The following is a 20916-nucleotide window of genomic DNA, read 5'->3' as shown; positions in this document are numbered from 1 at the left end:
CGTCTAACTTAAGCGGTTTAGATTTTTATACCAAAGGATTTTCCCGCTAATTCCCATTCCCGCAGGAATTTCGGGAATTCCTTTCTTAGTGCACCTCTACGGTACCTAAGCTACGTCCCTTCCAAATTTCAAGTGCATATGTTTAGCCGTTTAGGCTGTGCGTTGATATGTCACTAAGTCAGTCAGTTTCTCCTTTTATATATTTAGACTAGCGGCCGCCCGCGATTTCGTACGCGTGGATCCCGTTTTAGCCCCTACATCTATCTTAAGCGGTTTAGATTTTTTCATACAAATGTTTTTTCCCGCTAACTCCCGTTCCCGTGGGAATTTTGCAAAATCCTCTTGTAACTAAGCTTTGAGTTTACTAAGGTACCTGCATGCCAAATTTCAAGCGTCTATCTTACGTGGTTTAGATTTTTTTATACAAGTGTTTTTTCCCGCTAACTCCCGTTCCCATGGGAATTTTGCAATATCCTCTTGTAACTTAGCTTTGACTTTACTAAGGTACCTGCATGCCAAATTTCAAGCGTCTATCTTACGTGGTTTAGATTTTTTCATACAAATGTTTTTTTCCCGCTAACTCCCGTTTCCGTGGGAATTTTGCAATATCCTCTTGTAACTAAGCTTTAAGTTTACTAAGGTACCTGCATACCAAATTTCAAGCGTCTAACTTAAGCGGTTTAGATTTTTCATACAAAAGGATTTTCCAGCTAATTCCCGTGCCCGTTGGAATTTCGGGTATTCCTTTCTTAATGCACCTCTACGGTACCTAAGCAACGTCCCTTCCAAATTTCAAGTGCTAAATTTGTAAACTATGAAGGGATATGTTTAATCATTAGTATAACATTAATAGCAGGGTTACCATCTGAAATCGGCTATTATTGGCTATTAATGGCTAATAACTGCTTTTAATCCGTTACTAGCCAATTGCTATTAATCGGATTATTAGCACTTACCCATCTCTAAGTACATTGTACTTTAGTTGATAGTATAAATTCCAGGTCTTAAAAATATCTTAGGGCGACTAAGGGCCTACGCTAAACTTGCGTGGGTGCACGGAGCAAGTGCCCGTGGCCCATGCGAGGTTTAGCGAAGGCCATAAGACAATTTTAAGAGACCAGTGACCCTTTTAACTATGATTTGATAGTTCACTCTTTATAAATATAAATAGTTTTTTTTTCTAATATTTAGAACACAACTGTCTTGTCCGTCACACATTCGCAGTTCGCTAGTATTGGGACCGCGAGAAGCCGAGGCCCACGCCTCGCATGGTGTGCGTAGTGGCTCGGGCGACCTCGTACTGAGCTTGCATGGCTTGGAACAGCTCCTCTTGTTTCTTGATGGGGTCCGCTGATGGAGGTGGCTTCTCTGCTTTGACTGCCTCTGTGAATGGAAAAAAATAAATAAATAACGAAATATTTAAAAAATGCCTACCCTAGTTGGACCGAACCGCCACGGAAACCGGTTGGTCGCCGCACATCACTAACAATTCAAATACAAATATTTATTTGATCTATCAAAGATGGCGTCTTGTCTTTCTTGCTCCATCCACAAGACAGCTCATGCGTTTCACAACTTACCGAAACTACATTATGTAAACCAAAACAAGTCAGTTTTTAGAATCAATCCATACAAAAAGTTACTGTTATAGCGTCAGAATCTTTCAGATACGAGAGCATTTTTATAGATTTATGTTATGCCCTAGACAAGCGGTACAATGTGCGAGTTGAAATGTCGAAAGATAGTTGAAAGGCCTTTTTTTGTAAGCAGTTACAATGGATTCGATCAAAGTGTCACTTATCTACCTACAAGTAGACTACTCACCGGGGTCGCGTATGCCCATAAGCCGCATAAACTTGGAGGCCTGGCGCCCGTCGCTGTCCTGGGCGAAGCGCGCGCCCGTCCACTGGCCCGCCGGCGCCGCCGCCTCGGCCTTCGCTTTGGCGCCCCATAACAGCTTGCGCTTCTGCACCTGCGGACAAACAAGTCCATCGTCAACGGGGCACTTTGCGATGTAGAAAAGCATAAAGCAGGGCAAGCAAGCGTATCAGATACTGTATCAAGTTAGTACATAGGCTGTTGCTCGCGCGTGGTTTGCATTTGTTATACGAGAAATTGACAACCCTGCTGACGTAAAATCCGGATCAAACTTAAAAATGCTGTGGTTTCTAGATTCCATGGAATAGGGATGTTTCCTGGGTCAAAAAGCAAGAGTTTTAATTAGTCCGTCAGTTAACTTATCAAAAAATACTCTACACGTATTTTTCACTTTTTCAAACTAATGAAAATTTAAAGAGATAAAACGCGCCAAAGTTCATAAGAAGAGGCCCGTGACGTCAATCCTTGCATAAAAGTGCCGCACGTTGTGACGTCGTGCGGAACTTCAACGCACCATAACTATGTAATTATTTGTTAGATTGACAAATAAAAATATATATGTCCAATATTTTTAGGAAACTAGCCTATTGGGACGTAATGTTTTTGTCTCATGTTCGGGAAGTAAAGATAATAATTTCAGTATAAATAACTTTTCCCAACACGGCGGAATTTTTGAGAAAAAAAAATTAAATCTAAAAAACAGGTATATATTTGGATCTGAGAAATCTACGAGATTCTTTTAAGCTTTCAAATATGTAGAATAAGATACTCCATCTATGTACTAACATTGTAATTGGTTAACATGCTTAGTTTAACAGAAAACAGTTTTTTAAATATTTCCGGATTGAAAATTGTCAATTTTCAAGAATTTATTTTGTAAAAACTAGACATGCTAGCTAAATGAGAATTTCGTAGCTATCATTTAAATCGCCTTTACTAACCGCTTTTTGAATAAAAAGGCCATGTCCAAAAAATGGCCTTCATAAAACACTGTGCCGGGGAGAGATGGGGCGCGTCTTCGAGGATAAAACGATCTATAACTGTGATTACACCCTTCACAATAGCCTTATCCACTGACCTGGTCGAGGATCTTGGAGGTGTTGGCGGCGCCCGGGTTGTAGTAGGAGGGCAGCGAGGAGGCCGGCGCGTCGCCCGCGGCCGCTCGTAGCTGCTGCGCCGTCGCCATCGACCCGTCCGGCGTCTTGATCTGGAGCCCTAGGGAGGACAGAGACTTATTGATGCGTGATTGGTGAAAAACAAGTATAGTCTAAAACAGGGGTCTCCTAACTACGGCCCGCCACCGATCCGGCCCGCGACAGCTTAAGACCCAAATATGCCACCTGAGGGCCTAGTGTGAGTTTATATCAAACGCGCTCACTAGTGAGCGCGTCAAAAAATGACATTACATTTAATGTCATTTTTTGACGTCATGCATTTGTGACGGATTGTACAGCGCCCCTAGCGGGAAACGTTCAAAAACTAAAATTTTCATACATTTTACTCGCACTCAGCCCACTGTTAGTGGGTAGCTGCAACAGAAAATACCTAGAACAGTAGTATCACTACTCGACTCTCGATGTCGTTACGTGTCACAATACACAATCAATAGTGATTGAAATGTTTGCATAGGTGGGCAAACATACCGAAAGAATTATTATGGCTCCAAGGCTTCAAAGTTTGGAGACCCCTGGTCTAAAAAAATAATTTCTAGAAGCGCAGTCGCAGCGTCACTATCGTAACAAACGCGACATGCGTTGCGCTTCTAGAAATTGTAAGGAAACTAGTAGCCCCGCCCTAGTGGCGCCATTGCAGGCAGTGCTTCCTCACGCCTCTAATTTGAAGGCGCCCTTGGAGCCTTGCCACACTGGCGGATTACAAGCGGTTTCAACGCGGAGCGGTGGCGCGGCGCGGTACACGCCACGGTTTTTTTGCAAGCATTTTGTCAACCGCGGCGTGCCGGCTGCGCCGCCGCTCCACTTGCAATCCGCTAGTGTGGCAAGGCTCTAAGGGCGCCTTCAAATTAGATTTATTATTTATTGGCACACGGTGGTACGACGAAGCTCTAGTAAAGGGATGGCGAAAAAACGACACACAATATTATTATTTTCTTTTGTAGACACATGCATTTGATAATTAATAAAATTAACTTACCCATTTTTTCCATAACTTCTAATTTCTTGTTGACTTTGTACGATGACGGGCGGTAATCGCCAGACGGCGGGGAACCTCGCCTCTCCCCACTGCTAAAAATAAATTAATAGACTGTATTACATACAATAACAATTACTTTCATGGCTACCATGGCATGATTGATATTAGGGCAGTGATCTTCGTATTAAACAACCATGCTCTATGCTGGATAATGGTTTGGTAAATTGTCCCAAAGATTAACGTAACCTGGGACTATTTCAATACATCTTAAAGGTTTGTGATGATGCAAAATTCATTGTCATGAGAAGAGAACTTATTTCTCTTAGAGAAGTCTACAAATGCATTACCTGGAGGTAGATGGTGGCGGAAAGGCGGCGCCCCGGGAGCGCTCTCTAGACCGGGACCGCTCGCGTCTGTCAGGATGCCTGTGGGACCTGGGAACAAGATAAAGTCTGTGTAATCTTTTAAAAAATAGTTCCGTTAACCCTACAATGCTTGCGTGTTCACCACAATAGTCCAGCAGGGGTGGGTTTCGAACCCGCGTTCCTCGGATCTCGAGGTCAGTCGGACCCATTAATTTTATTGGAATATAGTCGCTCACAATTTTTACTTGTTTCCCACCATATAAGAAAGAAATCAATTATTGTTCTTTTTTCTTGTATTTCAAATTGAAATAATATGTAGTTGTGGCATATAGAAATAAATACTCACCATAAGATGAATAGGAATGCGTACGGAACAAATAAACACACAATAAATTATCTTGCATTAGAAAATAATTAGTGTTAGAAAGTAGTTTGAACACCAAATAAACTATAGACTCTATAGAATGTATTGTCTATGTGGATTATAAAATAAAAGACACTCGATCTTCGGCTTTCACAGAAATACGTTATTTTATTTCAATTATTCCCATTATAATAGGTTATGGGCCCAGTAAACCCAAAAAGTTATCAATAAGTGCATTAATCTGGAATAGGCGCGTATTTATTTACAAGAAGCAAGAACTGAAACATCAAAAATGTCTTCAAACGCATTCCTAACCAGTGTGCCTAAGCTACTGGGTCGCCAGAATTACCATGAATGGGCGTTTGCAGCGGAAAATTTGCTGGTCTTGGAGGGCATGTCTGACTGCATCAAGCAAGAATGTTCAGAAGCCAGGGCAACAGAAGACAGAAAAGCAATGGCCAAGCTGATCCTAACAATAGATCCGTCATTATACGTCCACATCAAAGAAGCTAAAAGCACCAAAGATCTGTGGCAGAGAGTAAGAAACATGTTTGATGATTCTGGATTCTCAAGACGAATAACATTACTCAGGAATTTGATATCAATTCGCCTTGACAGCTGCGAATCAATGACGAGTTATGTTACACAAATCATCGAAACGGCCCAGAAGTTGTCGGGAACAGGTTTCTCCGTAAATGACGAGTGGATCGGGAGTTTATTGTTAGCTGGTTTGCCTGAAAAGTATTTCCCCATGATTATGGCAATCGAGCATTCGGGAATCGCCATTACCAGTGACGTAGTGAAAACGAAGCTCATAGATTTGGCAGGAAATGACTGCGAGGCGGGAAGCGCATTCTTGAGTAGAGGGCAGCACAGTCGTCATAGTTTGAAAGTTGGTAGCACTGGCAAGTTCGACAACTCCAACCAACTTCATGGCGGTGCGTATGGCGGAAATGGAAAGTCTATGCCCGACTCATCAAATGTCAAATCGGACAAGTCAAGTGTCAAGTGTTATCGTTGTAAACAGTTTGGACATTACAAATCTCAATGTAAACAACAGAGTAATCAGCCTCAGATAAAGAAAACAAACGCTTTTTCGGCAGTTTTCTTGAGTGGAAATTACAACAAACAGGACTTCTATTTGGATAGCGGTGCGAGTACACATATGACTCCAAATATAAACATGATACAGAATGCATCTTTTACTACAAGCATTAAGGAGATTATAGCGGCAAATCAGAATGCTATGCCAGTTTTATGCTCTGGGGATGTCGATATCATGACCGTTACTCCGGATTCCCTTTATGAAGTGACGCTGAAAGATGTGTTGTGTGTATAGCCTGACCAGGAACATAAAAACCCTCGCCATGTTGCGGAAAATTAATGGTACTAATTTCTTTTAATGGCAACAGTAACTGAAAACTTCATTGACATGTCACCTTGCATGTCAGTCTATTGTTGTCAAAGTGTAAACAAACTTTATTTTAAATGTGCGCAATTGATTTTGTGAATTAAATTGCTAAAATCTTTTTATAGTCGTGAAAGAAAAGTGGTTTACAATGTGTTAAAGTATTTGTCGAAGAAAAATACTAAGGGTTCGGACAATATTTTCATTGACTAATGTTTCCGACAAAGGTTGTCAAATTGACTGACATGTTTATCGTATAGTACAGTCAACTATGAAAATTAGCTGTGGTTTGTTTCAACTACCTATTTTAAAGTTTTTTGTCACTTTGTAAGTGTTGAATTTTATGGAATTGGGAAAGAAGTACCGAGTTTGAAGCGTTCATGAGCAGACATTGTAGTTAAATATTCAAGTTCAGAATTTGATTATTGATGAATAATACTTAATTAATAAAATCCTACTTGCTCGATTGATGGTTTCATTTAATTTATTTAAACCAGTTTACCTATAATATAATATTTTTTTGTTAATTTATGAAAATATTAAATTAGCCCATAATCCTGAATCCTGATACATAAAGTTAGCCTATTAATTTAATACAGGTACGACTGTACCCAGTGTTGCACTATCAAATGCAATTGACGCGCCTCTATGCCAGGGTTTTTATGTTCCTGGTCAGGCTATACCTAACCTTACCACAAACCTAATTTCCATCAGTCAGCTTATCAAGAATGGGAATAAAGTCGATTTTAAGGAGAATTGTTGCTATGTTTACAACAGACAGAACACTTTAGTGGCTGTAGCAAATCTGATAGATGGTGTCTACAAGATGGTCATAGAAAAGAAACAGTGTTTGTTTACATCAAGCTCTTCAGCAGCAAGCAGTGAAATGTGGCACAGGAGACTTGGACATCTGAATATGAATGACCTGAACAAGATGAAAGATGGAGCAGTGACAGGAATATCGTGCACTGATAACTCCGTGATCAACAAAAACTCGTGTACCGTGTGCTGTGAAGGAAAGCAGTCACGCTCACCATTTGGCCATGTGGGAACGAGGAGCAGCGAGCCATTGGAAGTTATCCACGCTGATGTCTGTGGCCCCATGGAGGTTACTTCAATTGGTGGAGCAAGGTATTTTCTTATATTTGTTGATGATTTTACTCGAATGGTGTTTGTCTATTTCCTCAAAGAAAAAAGAGAAGTTTTCAAGTACTTCAGGGAATATAAGGAATTGGTAGAGAACCAACAATGTAGAAAAATCAAAGTATTCAGAACTGATAATGGGTTAGAGTTTTGTAGCAATGAATTTGAGAATTTCCTAAAAAAGAGTGGCATAATACATCAAAAGACCAATCCATACACTCCCGAACAAAATGGTTTGAGTGAACGAACTAATAGAACAATTGTAGAGAGAGCCCGTTGTTTATTATTTGATGCAGGATTAGATAAGAAGTTCTGGGCAGAGGCAACAAACACCGCTGTCTATCTTAAGAATAGATCTGTAGCATCAGGACTAAATAATAAAACTCCTTATGAGCTCTGGACAAACAGGAAACCAGATTTAGCCCATATTAGAATATTTGGAAGTCATGTTATGGTTCACATACCAAAAGAGAAACGACTAAAGTGGGATAGTAAGTCAAGAAAGCACATATTAGTCGGCTTCTCAGATAGTGTAAAGGGATACAGAGTTTATGACCCCATCAAAAGATATATTACAATTAGTAGAGATGTTATTGTACATGAGAATGCAAAAGGAAACTGTACATCAGATTCTAATGTAACAGTTTCAGTTGGGGATATTGTCCAATCAGAGGTTCCAAGCAGTAGCAATAACATTGATGAAGAAAAGTTGGATGTCATTGTGAGCCCTGTAGATTTCACTGAAAATGAGTCGCATGATGACACAGTAGGACCTTCAGAGTCTAATGCTTTGACTGATTTGGATTCAACTTTGCATCAATCTCAAACATCTGAAGAGGTGAAGGAAACAATGTTACCAGAACCAGCAATTCCAGTAATACCCAAACGAGTGAGAAGGCCACCAGAACGGTATGGGTATATTGGGTATACCAACTAATGCAATGCCAGCTGATGTTCTGACTTAAGCGTTATGTTCCGTAAACTTGTTTTTGTAATTATCGTTTATTTGCTGTAGTTGGGGTGTTAGAAAGTAGTTTGAACACCAAATAAACTATAGACTCTATAGAATGTATTGTCTATGTGGATTATAAAATAAAAGACACTCGATCTTCGGCTTTCACAGAAATACGTTATTTTATTTCAATTATTCCCATTATAATAATTAGTTTTCATCCTATTGCAGATAACAAGATTCAATTATAACAAGTACTATAGTAAATAGGGGATTAAGTGAACTTACCGCGACTCCTCGGAGCGGCGGCCGTGCCTGTCTCTGTCTCGCTCGCGGTCCCTGTCGCGGCGGTCGCGGTCAACGAACCTAGAGACAAGTTACACATTACAATAAGTTAAATTGTTGGCCTTGTGGTTCTGGCAGAATACGTTTCAGTGACAACCGGGTCGCAAAATGTCCACTTCTCGAAATGACAACTTCGCTAAAAGACAACTTCTCATATTGTCTATTTCTCACAATGACAAATTCGCATTTGGTCAACTTCGCATAATGACAACTCTAGAAGAACTAGAACTCTAGAAATAATGAATATAAAATATCAACAAGTAGTTGACATTATGCGAAGTTGACCAAATACGAATTTGTCATTGTGAGAAATAGACATTATGAGAAGTTGTATTTTTAAGAAGTTGTCATTCCGAGAAGTGGACATTTTGCGACCCGGTTGTCATTTTGAGAAGTTGTCATTCCGAGCTGAAACGGCAGAATAGAATAGAATCACAACCATTTCTGTGGATGTCGTAAAAAGCGACAAGAAACGAACATCAACTCCCACAGTCCCACCTCGTCTTGTTTTGCCTCAATTCATTTACCATCGTATACCTAAGGTAGACACGTCGTATTTGAAGTTCTAACTTTGGGATAGGTAGATCCCTCAGCCTGAGAATAGATTGCCAGCTTTAGTGACAGTAAGGTCTCAGAAGCAAACAGTAGAGGGACAGAGAAGGAAGTTTCCAGGGCTTATAACTCTTATGATCCAAATCAAGTGGCAGTGGGCGGGGCACATAGCTCGTAGAGCTGATGGCCGCTGAGGCAGGAAAGATCTTGAGTGGTGACCACGAGCCGGAAGACGTAGCGTGGGCAGGCCTCCCACTAGGTCAGTGGTTCTTAACCGGTGGTCCGTGGACCACTGGTGGTCCCTGGAGGCATTCCAAGTGGTCCACGAAGACATCGTAATAAACAAGTGACGTGACGTGTTGAGTCGAGCCAACGCAACGCCGTCGAGTAAAAAAAAAAAGTGGTCCTTGACGAGACACAAATTTGGTAAAATCGTCTCTCGTGACTTATAAAGGTTAAGAACCACTGCACTAGGTGGACCGACGATCTGGTGAAGGTCGCGGGAGGTGCCTGGACGCGAGCGGCGCAGGACCGGTCTTTATGGAAATCCTTGGGGAAGGCCGATGGAGGGGGATGCTTTGTCCAGCAGTGAACGTCTTTCGGCTAAAACGAACGAACTTTAACCTTTTTTTTCCGGGGAAAAATGCATTGCATACCTACCCCACGGGGACAGGGTAGGTTATGTGGGGCTCACCAAGTCAGAAGGACAAGGCATACCCACTAAAAGACCCCGGTGCTGCGTCATTCGCCTTAAACGAACTCTAACCTAACCATTCTGAGAGTGGGTAGTCAATGCGAAAAATCGCTCACGGTTGGAACATTCCAAATCCAATTCGTTCATACTTTTTGCCACACTAACAGCCGGTCCGTATGGACATTTTGACACCTGCACATTCCAACCGTTGAGCGATTTTTCGCATTGACTACCCACTCCCAGAATAAACCTAACCTAACCGTAAAATAAATGAAAAGTCGCGGGATCTCACCTGGGCGAGGCTGCGTCCCTCGCGTCGTGGGGCCGGCGCTCCGCCGGCGGTGGCTCGCCGCCGAAGGGCCGCAGCTCCATCAGCGCCGGCGGCCGCTCGCCTAACAACCCGCGCCGCCCACTGCGAGGGCCGTTCTTGTCGCATCTACACAATATGAGCGTTTGAGACTTGTGAACACATTCGTAAACTAGCACACATTAAAAAGTTGTCGCTAATTTTGAACACATCAGGGTAAACATTGTGACACACATTAGAGCTCTTACACACGAGCAGCACATTGACGACAGCAAAGGCGACCGCAGTCGCCGTCATTTGTCGGCAGCTAGCCGTCGACGTGCCCGCAGCAAGCTGTCGACACGTCGACGTCTGCCGTCGACGAACGTCGACGAGTCGACAGCTTGCTGCGACGACCGTGTCGGCGTACGTCTTTGTACAGGAGCCAGCCAGTTGAAAATGGATTTCATTGAAGAAACACTGTTGTTGCATTTACTCCGTCGTTGTCGACGAAAGAGAAAGAACCGGTCATTGTGGGTTTAAGAAATGTTGTTGAATAGAGAACGAGACTACACACACCGACGCCCATGCTCTATTTTTTAATGTTTTTTTATGGTAGCCTTCTAAATTCGAGTTCCATATTATTTCATTGTTTTTGACAGCACTAATTTTTTAGCAATTCCGAATCAATTTGTTCGGAACTCATTAGGTGTGCGTGTAAGCTCCTGGACTACTGACAGTTGACCTTCAAAATGGCGGAGGCGGCTAGCTGTCGCCACCTGCCGGCGGCAGCCGCGAACGCGTCGACAGCACGTCGGCAGCATGTCGACAGCTAGCCGTCGCCTTCTGACGTCGACTGCAGTTACATGCGTCGACAGCAAAATGCTGTTCGTGTGTAAGAACCCTTAGCTACAAGTTACAGTCTTTGATTCAATACATCAATGTATATTATGATTGGTCTTGAATTAGATATTGGACATAAACGTAGGGCTCAATTCACACATTGGACCCAAAAATATAATTTTGAGCTAATGCCACAGCTGCACAGTTTCGCTGTATGATTTCAATTGTCAAATTGAATTTCAATGCGGATGGACATTATCGATCCTTTTTCTATGTATAATCATCAAGATACTATTTTGCAGACATAAACCCCCTCATTACAAAAAAGTTAAACCCGGGACGAACTCTAATTTAAAATGACGATTCCATACTAAATAAATATCAATAGTCTGATGTTCCATCAACTGTGGATCAAGATATAAAACCAAATCATACCTCTCTTTACGCGGCGAGCGTCTCTCACGCTCCTTGTCTTTACGCGACTCGCTCCGCTCCTTGCGGTCAGGCCTGCGGTCGCGGTCGGGCCTGCGGTCACGACTGTCAGCCTGAGGAGACAAATCGCACCTGTCGGGCCGCTCGTCCCGGCGGTCGGGGCGCCCGTCCCGCCGCGGCGACTCGCGGCGGCGGCGGTCGCTTTCGCGGTCACGGTTGCGGTCGCGGTCGCGGCTGTCATCTGGGGGGAAGAGCTTATTATTTGAAAAAAAAAATCTTGATATGTGGGCGTTGAACGCTACGTTTGCCGAAACATAGAATTAAAATCTGTATACATAAGGCAATATGTTACTGCCTGATCTATGAACACACAGCTCAAACTATTGAGCGTATTGCGCTGTAATTCTGCACATAGATAGTTATTATGACGTAAGCATCTGCTAAAGGATTCTTCAATGATGATAATGACGATTCATCCGACCGATTTTGGTCATGGCGATCTTTTAGAGTTCATTAATATAGGGGATAAAACAGAAAAAAGAAAATATAAAACTGCTTTTTAAAAGCCTTTTTGCAGAAAAATTACTTAAATGCTATTTGACCGACTGTTGACTTTGGGTTTCTCAGCCATAGGACGTCCACTGCTGAACATAGGCCTCCCCCAATGCTTTTCATGTTGCCCGGTTGGTAGTGGCCTGCGTCCAGCGCCTTCCGCCTGCAAGTCCTGCAGCAAGCACACCTTACATCGTCACTAACCTGAGCCGCGCCTGTCGTCCCGGGCCTGCGAGTGGCGTTCGGGCGCGGGCTCCGCCGGCGGCAGCTCGGGCTCCGACTCCGCCTGCGAGTCCTGCGAAAACACGCTCACCTTACTCAGGGCCCACCGTCATGTACAGTCAGTGCTCAGCGACAAATGGTTCGTGTCACCCAAAGTGGTCAAAACTTGACAACACGACCTTAGGCTGGTTTTAGGCCTCAGCCTCGAACTTAGCGGGCAGCGGCGCGGGAGCGGCGGCGGGGCGGGAGCGGCAGGATCTTATGCGTAAAATCAAATAGACCGGTTCTCGAAAACAGCGGCGCGGCAGCGGCGCCGGAGCGGGCAACGAGCGGGCAGCGGCGAGGGAGCGGGCAACGAACTCCTTCTTTTGCCCACAATAAATCGAGCGTAAGGAATAAATTTGAATCGAAATAAAATTGTCGCCGTTGTTGAGACATTTCGTTCGCGAATAAAAACAAATATCTCGACAACACAACCCCGAACACAACACTTCGCCGCTAAAGCGCCGCGCGAGCTGCCCGCTGGTTTCGAGAACGGGTCTGCGTTGCCCGCCCCGCTCCCGCGCCGCCGCCGCCGCCGCCCCGCTGCCCGCTAAGTTCGAGGCTGAGGCCTTAGTGTCACGCGGACCGTCCGGTGCGGACCCGCTCCGCACGGTAAATCTGTATGAACTTCTACGAAGCGTTTTAGAGTAATGCGGTCCGGAGGAACCGCTCCGCTCCCTAGCAGTTCATACAGACAGATCGACTGTGCGGAGCGATCCGCACTGACAGTCCGCGTGACACTAAAACCAACCTTATTCCTATTGTAACAAAGACGTGTTGCGAACTTATTGGCTACTTCGGGTGTCATGAAATATTTGACGCTGACTGTACGGCTAGGGTTCACGCCACGATATCTTAGACACATCGCAGACTAAAGACTTTTATGCCCGTTTTCACCATCAATCCCTAATTTTTAAGTGACCCCTATGGTAACATAACAGGAATTTTGTTTTCATAGGGGTCACATAAAAATTAGGGATTGATGGTGACAACGGGCATTAGTCGGCCGATAGTTGGGTCGGCTTCCAATTTGTATGAGAAATCTATCGACTATCGATACCAAATCGGTGTAAAGTGCGCACTTCCGATCAAGCTATCGGCCGACAAAAATTCTGTAGTCTGCGGGCAGTCTTATCGAGACATTTTATCGATTCTAGGTGATAAGCCCATAGATTTGTCATATAAAATCGATAAAATATCATAAGATTTCATTGTGGCATGTTTCCTAGTCTGGCAGAGAATTTTGTGGACAAGCGATCAGCCATTCAACATAAACTATCAGCGGAAAGTATAACTTTTACCAATAAGTAAATAGAAATGACTTGTGATGTTGCTATGAAATCATATCCAGATCATTGTATTTAGGCCAGGATTTTGTGGACGTTGGCTAAAGACCCTTTATATTTTAAGGCCTTACAATAGAAAAAGCCTAGCTTTATTCCAATTCACAAGCAACTTGGTTGCTTGTATTAGGAACTCTTGTTTTTGTAAATGCAAGAAATATTGGTAATTGATCCTTGCACACCTGCCAAGCTGAGAAATATGTTTGTTCTGATAATTTAATATACTAACTTGGATCCTAAATACTAAAAATATGATTGCAAGAAGGAAATTATGGAAATCGAAAGAAAGAAGCAGAAAATAATATTCATAAGTCAAATATTTATAGAATTACACAATACAGTAGACCTTTCCTTTTGCAGACCTGTTTTCTATCAATTAGTAAAGCAATTAAATTACTAACTTGGAAATTCCAAGTAATAAAATACTAAATGAGGTAAGATTCTTTTGCCACATAACCTCAAAATGAAATACAAACCAATTTCCGCTTTTTCTTTCTTCGTTTACTTTCTTAAAACCTACCACCACCTACAAACTTGCTGCTATTAAATGATATTTAGTTATTTGAAAACAAATTAACTATTACACATTAACACCATATCCAAAATAAATGAAGCTAATTAATTTTTTACTCCTGTTATCATAGAACAGAATTAAAACGTATCCAATCATAAGTCTGCCTGAGTAATAGCTATGTACTCACATGTGCGCGCTGCTATGCTAGCGTAGCTGCGGTCGAGCGGTCGTCTCGGCGGAGCCTCAGCGAACTCGAGGGGGGTATTTGACTTTTGTTTTGTGTCAAGTTACAAATGGGTAACATATAAAATAATAAAAGTGTTAATATCATCGTTGAAGACAATTCAACAAGTTATTTTAACTGATTCAGATTTCTTTAATTTATTTAATCTTTAATTTTACGTTGATAGTAAAATGAGAATTAGAGCAATAGACAGAACAGATGCAATGCTAAATACTTGGGTCTGTGTTTCTACTTCTACGTAAGGAGAGAGGGGTTGAGTGGTAGTTACCTCGCTCATGTCCATGTTGACGTCGTCATAGTTGGTGTCGTCATCGCGGCGGCGCCCCGCGCTCCCCGCGACCTACAATATCAGTCTATTGTCAAGCAGAGAAAACCGATTAATATCCATTGCTTGAATAAGAGATGAGAACTGGTGTGTTAATGAGTGTCCTAGTTATTAGATTAGAATATACTAATTTCAACATTATTAACATGCCTCCGAAAATGTCTAGAAGTACATAAAAATAGTTTATTAATTTCCAACGAATTCTATCCCACAGTAAACAGTACAACTACAAATATTTACAACAGATGGTGAAGCCAGGAATACCTACCTACTTTAAAATAAATTTAACAGAATATTTTCAATTTAAAGGCTACGTAATGGTACGAAATTTTATCAGCAGCTGTATCGCAGTATACAAGTTATAGGTTTGCTGCTGTGATGGTGAAAATTTTCAAAATAATTGAAAAATACTCAAGGACACTTACCGAAGAATGGCGACCTCCGCGTTCATTTTCATTTTCATCATCACTGCCATAGCCAACTAGGGAATCCATCGCAAATAAGTATTTTTAGGTAATACAATTAGAAAATTAATTCAACGTGGATGATAAAATTAAATTATTTCAAATCGTAATCCGCAAATTCTCAATCCGTTCAACCAACACGAAAAGTAGACAATATGGCGGCATAAAAAAACATTATCCTTGTCTATGGTTGTCATTTTTTGGCCCAAGTCTTTTTAGCCAATAGTGAAACAAGAAAAACAAAGAATATCCAATGAATTTACAACCTTGTCTTCTTCGCTATAAAATTGAAAGTTGTATTTCATTTAAATCTTTTTTTTTTATCTCAACATGTTCGGATACATCCGTGTGTTAGATTGACTTGCATTGTAGGAAGGGTGTCGATAAAACTTTTGGACGCAAGTTCAAAAGTATAGTTATTGCTTGATCAATTTAGTTCTCTAAGTTTAAAACTATGCAAAACATTTTTCCTTTCTTTCAAAATTATACGAATAATTTGGCTTTATTTATAACTTATCGATTAAGAATGATGTCTCTAGTGTAGTCTAGTAGTGTGTATCCGACTAAATTCTTTTCTCTTTGAAAATTTTTAATATGGCGGACGCATTGACCGCCGTGCGGACGTCTGGATTTTTTGTCATTACGAAATAAGAATTTCGAGTAATATTTATTGTGCTTGTGAACAAATTTGTGAAGTAAAACTAGTGTGAGCTATTTCTCATCACCCACCACATTTGCAAAGTGATCCCAAAACGCTGAATCAGCTATAAAAATGGTAATGATAGTTTTTTGTTTTGATACTTTTTTACGAACTTTACTTTGTTGGAAAATGTGTTTTCTGCCTAGAAAAACCATTTCCCGAAATTATTTTTGATACTGAGTGTAGCTTAGAGTACATTTTTTCAGAATTTTTATAAAAGTGTCCATTTTTCGCGTTTTTTTTCTTTGTTTTCAAGTTTTCTAACCAAAAAAAAAGTGTCATAAGGTGGTGTCGATCTCACATGTGATATTTTTCCTATGTTTTAGCCTAAATCTATCAGTTTCTTGGTCCTATTAAGAGTTAATTATGCAAGTTGGGTGTGGCTGTATTGATTTTCTCGGAAGGTTCTAGACATAGTGTTAGAATACGTCTTGAATATCTGCACTTTACCTATGTTGAGCACATTGATCTAATGCGGTACTGGAGGGTTTGGCAGGGTGTTTGCATATCCTAGGGGTTCCCAGTAGGCTTGGGAGAAAGATACAATATTCTTAAGACGATAATAACAGGGAAACTGCGAAATGATTGGCAAATTAGACTGAAATAAAATGGACATTTGAAGACATTACTCAACATTCAGCATGACTTATCAAAGAGTGGTGCAGTGCCTATAAATTGCAGCATAAAAGACTGTTATCAGTTATATAAGTTTAACTGCAATTGCTTATGTTTGATGGAAACAAGCAGTAAAACCCAATAGCTTGGTGTAACAACACTGCAGTGTTAATGTAAATAATTCTAGTATCTAGCAACATGATTTTGACTGTTGCAATCATAAGCATTGTATTGCAACATAATGTCATTAGGAACTGCTATTTAATAATTACCATCATTAAAATATTGGCTGAATAAAATACCACTCTTGGTACAGTCAACATAATTATTATTGAAATAACTTCCAGTTTAACAACTATGGTGATATTAATGAATTCTATTTGAGTAGGTATCTACTGTATGTAATGTGCTTATGTACACTGTACAAGTGATCAATCACCAATTACTAAACCATCATTGGTTTTGAATTTGATGTAAAATTATAAATCATTTTATCTCTGATTGTGGCATATTTAGGAGTTTCCCAGCCACCAATCCATGGCATTTAAATCTTGTTTACTGTCATGGTATTAAATTAATTGACCCATATTGTAGTCCATTAGGATTGTATTGACGAATGTCATTGGAGAATCATTATTATCAAGCGTAATTTTAGGTTATGTATATGGATTGGGCTATTTTATGATCATTTTATTAAGTCAGCATTTGATTTGATTGACTAGTATTTGGCATAATACCATTTCGACAAACATAATGATTTAATTCAGCACTTAAGCTGAAATCAAAATAAATATTGTGATTTGATTTTCTTGTTAAAGATAAAACTAGAATAATACAATAAAAAGCAAAAACGTAGGAGTCATTTACATTAGTCATCATCTTATTTCTTGTTTATTGTGATACAGTAAGTAAACAACTTCTACTGGTTGGGTACTCAAATACATAATTTACTTTTCATTTTTGATTTTTCCTACAACAAGCAAGTCTTTTTCAGGTCTTGATGTTAAACTTTTGCTCATTCTCTGCATCATAACAAACCATAGTAAAATAATTATTAGCTCATTGTCATTTTCTTGCACAACAAAATGACTAGACAATTTAGTTTAATTGTCAAAACAAAACATTGCTGATACAGCAGTATGAGCTACATAATATTGAAAAAGCCTAAAAATATTAGTTGTATGCAAAATAGTAAATGTAGACAATAATTGGAATTGTGTAACTATTCCTAGATATGCAATTTGTGTCTTGTTTATGTTTTCAAGAATATGATTTCAAGTGTCTCAAAAAGTACCACGTGAAATACACATGGTATTATTTGGTGAAATACAGTGCCTCGAAAAATACCATGTGATATACACATGGTATTATTTGAGAAAAGTAATTCTGTAAATGTATCGCAGATGTGTCTTCGTACTATCAACATAGAGATTTTATTGTTGACAAATATTTTTCATAGTTGGATCAGCCAGAATTAACCATGAAGTGAGTCCCAGTGGAGATTCTGCTCTCATCGCCTATAATCACAGAACAAATCTGTTCATAGTCATCTGATTGATTGCATGATAGAATAGAAAAAAAAAGACCAATGTAGCAAGAACCGACCAATGTAGCAAGGACCAAGTGGTATCCAAAAATTAAGCTAAAGGGGATAGGAGAAGCAAACTGCTTAGAACCCTCATTGCGATAACCTGACTCATCGTTCGTTAGTTTCTGCCAAATGACGTCCACTGCTGGACAAAATGCCTCCTCCAAGGATTTCCATAACAACCAGTCCTGCGCTGCCTGCAACCAGATTCTTCCCTGCTTTAACCCTTAACTGGTATCGTAAACTGGACATACGTAACTGGTATCGTGGGGGCCGCGCGGCCCCCATACTATATTTACTTCCAGCAAGCATGTTTTACCCATATACTTGAATAAATGTTCATAAATAGTTTATATCAGGCTAGTTCTACGTAATCATTTAGTTTTTATTTTATATTAACCTTCTTACGTATGTACTACAAGAGATTACATAATAGTAAGAACTTTTTACGTAATATTTTTTTAACGTTACAAATATCCATGAAACCCATCGTTTCGAAATATATAACCAAAAATATTATTATTTTAATTAATCCATAATATGTGAACTTCATAATAAATAAAGTTTTATAGTAATGTTTTATAAAAAATAATTAGCATTTCATAAAAATAAAAATGTAAATTTTATGATGGATTATGAGACCAATTGTATTTATTTTATCATAGCAGCTGGATTAACCAGGTCCTACAACATCTTCATCTTCACTCTATGTAGAAATAACTTGAGAATCAGAATCAATTTCCTCATTATCGACCGAAAAATGGTTACTAGGTCTTCACAATGACCTATAATTTTTTATCACTATATCCTTCGTCTGGCATGCTAATTTGGAATCAAAAACTTCGTTCTTAGGTATCTTCTATTGTTTAATCACTTATAAGTCATGGCATCTTGAATGAATACCGAAAAAACAAAAAACATATAAAAATTACCACGAAAAAAAACTAACGTAACTGGTATTGTGGGGGCCGCGCGGACCCCAACACGTGCATAACTTCGTCCTAGTGAATGATGCAGTGCTGAAACACCTGCACCAGACGCAAGTAGTGCCGTTATGAGAATACCAAAAATATTGGCTGCCCATGATGCGTAGCTTCTTAGAAATCAAAGAAAACGTCATGCGTGGGGGCCGCGCGGCCCCCACGATACCAGTTAAGGGTTAATAAATACATAGCTAAAATGTTTTGTTTCCTTGGCAGTCTAAACGCGCTCGCTTCGGTGAGGATGAGGACAATCCGCCCACGCCTTCTGACGACTCTGACTTCGATGATGATGAGGATCCAGACAATTTGGAAGTTCCAGGTAAGATAAATGTTCTTTAGACAAATCTATACTGCTTATTACTATTGTACACAAACTTGTAATAGACTGAGGTCTATTTTACAAACCATAATCAGAATCTATGACTGCTATTGACTCAAGTTTTGAGGGCAAACTTGAGTCAATAGCAGTCATAGATTCTTTCCTAAGATTGGTCTAAATATTTTGAAATGCAACTATTGTGTGCTTGAAATTGAATTCAAAATCTGAGATCTCCAAAGCTTCTGTGAGATAAATACTTACAAAAATTGACAATTCAATAAAATACCAATTAAAATTGATGCTATATCAATCAAACTTGGTAAAATTAACAAGGTTAAACTCTAAATAAATACAATAGTTATTTAATTTTTAGCTTTAAGAGGTGCATCTCAAACTAATTTGAAAATTATAAATAACTTGAAAAAATCGAACTGCCTAAGGTGGGTTCAATTCCCGCCTTAGTTCGATTTTTTCAAGTTATTTATAATTTTCAAATACAACAGTTTATAGTTATCATACAATAGTCAAAGTAGCTTCTTAAAATAATTATGTTCTCTAGTTATATGATATGATAGTGCACCCTGTGGTTTCCAATACACGTGACAGACGTCATCTGTAAAATTGCACTGATATTTTTAGCTACAAAAAGTATCAAGGAGAATCAGACCTTCAGAAATGCTTGTTTACAATTCTTTTAAGATAAGGGAGTCATTTTGAAAATAACATTATTAGTTAACTAGCTTTTGCCCGCGGCTTCACCCGCGTGTAATTTACTTTGTCACAGATCGTCGTAAATTATAGCCTATATGTTATTCTGGGTTATAAACAATAATACTGTAAATTTTCATCAAAATCCGTCAGTAGTTTTTGCGTGAAAGAGTTACAAACATCCAGACATCCAAACTTTCGCATTTATAATATTAGTAGGATTAATCCTTTTGTCACACACATTGCCCCTTCATTCAAAACTGGATTAGTATCACCAGTGTTTATTTTTCTCTAATTATTATTTACAATAATTAGTGATAAACAATAGGTCTATAGCAAGAAGATTCTGTTGGTCAAAAGGGATGTATATTTTTGGTTGAACTTTCCTACTTTCATTAATTTGTAACTATACATTCTGCCTTTGTATTTTTATTTATTACGGTATGTTACCAACAACATGAAACATTATATTATTTTCCTTCTTCCATTTTACTATCTTTTTCGTTTCGTGTGCTAATTTCGAAAAATCCCAGAAAGTCTGTATCGCTCTTCACGCTCATAACTTTACTTGCTATTATTATTGACCAAAAAAGTAACTAAAAAAAATATCAATTAACAGATCCCTTACTTAAGATATAATTGCTTCTCCATATAGACCTTTATCCCCTATTAAACTCACTTTAATATGTCCATTGTCCGTGTTACCATGTCTTTCTTTACGTCCTGTCTTTAAGATTCATCAACATTGGTCCAGCAACTAGTTTTCTTTCACATTTATACTAAGGCTGAGTTGCACCACCTAATTTTGACCGTAACTTTGACGATAACCGGTGCTTTTTGTATGGATTTTGACAGATTTTTGACGTTTGTCAAAGTTAAAGTAA

The 20916-nt window shown here is 39.7% G+C and overlaps 2 protein-coding genes across 6 annotated transcripts in view; one reads left to right on the top strand and one right to left on the bottom strand.

Annotated features, from left to right (window-relative positions):
• Positions 1–29: 29 nt before the first annotated feature.
• Positions 30–15302, bottom strand: LOC135082017 (arginine/serine-rich coiled-coil protein 2). 5 transcript variants are annotated; one of them, XM_063976760.1, is made up of 11 exons: positions 15081–15302; positions 14599–14670; positions 12170–12260; positions 11417–11654; positions 10145–10288; positions 8550–8627; positions 4377–4463; positions 4030–4121; positions 2957–3093; positions 1825–1972; positions 30–1383 (listed from the first exon to the last, which is right to left on the bottom strand). In XM_063976760.1, the coding sequence occupies exons 1-11, from the start codon at positions 15147–15149 to the stop codon at positions 1229–1231; spliced, it is 1311 nt and encodes a 436-aa protein (XP_063832830.1). In that variant the 5' UTR covers positions 15150–15302; the 3' UTR covers positions 30–1228. The 5 variants fall into 5 exon arrangements, with proteins under 5 accessions (XP_063832830.1, XP_063832833.1, XP_063832832.1 ...); XM_063976763.1 differs by having other exon boundaries at positions 1825–1966; XM_063976762.1 differs by having other exon boundaries at positions 4030–4118.
• Positions 15303–15718: 416 nt separating this feature from the next.
• LOC135082414 (protein strawberry notch homolog 1-like) overlaps positions 15719–20916 on the top strand; it is an 83980-nt gene continuing 78782 nt past the window's right edge. The window contains exons 1-2 of the mRNA XM_063977208.1: positions 15719–15894; positions 19222–19324. Of these exons, the coding sequence (XP_063833278.1) occupies positions 15892–15894; positions 19222–19324 (106 nt within the window). The 5' untranslated portion in view covers positions 15719–15891. The remainder of the gene's footprint in view (positions 15895–19221; positions 19325–20916) is intronic.

This window comes from Ostrinia nubilalis, chromosome 21 (genome assembly GCF_963855985.1).
Source record: "Ostrinia nubilalis chromosome 21, ilOstNubi1.1, whole genome shotgun sequence".
Lineage (NCBI taxonomy): Eukaryota > Metazoa > Arthropoda > Insecta > Lepidoptera > Crambidae > Ostrinia > Ostrinia nubilalis.
This window is presented reverse-complemented; position numbering and strand designations above follow the sequence as displayed.

What these genes read in the sequence shown, in the direction of transcription:
- LOC135082017 (XM_063976760.1), bottom strand. Translation starts at nt 15,149, where the DNA reads ATGGATTCCCTAGTTGGCTATGGCAGTGATGATGAAAATGAAAATGAA. An exon ending in CGCTCGCCGCGTAAAGAGAG is followed by an intron (nt 10,289 to 11,416) that starts GTATGATTTGGT and finishes CATATTGTGTAG; the next exon opens with ATGCGACAAGAACGGCCCTC. An exon ending in CCTCCAAGATCCTCGACCAG is followed by an intron (nt 1,973 to 2,956) that starts GTCAGTGGATAA and finishes GTTTGTCCGCAG; the next exon opens with GTGCAGAAGCGCAAGCTGTT.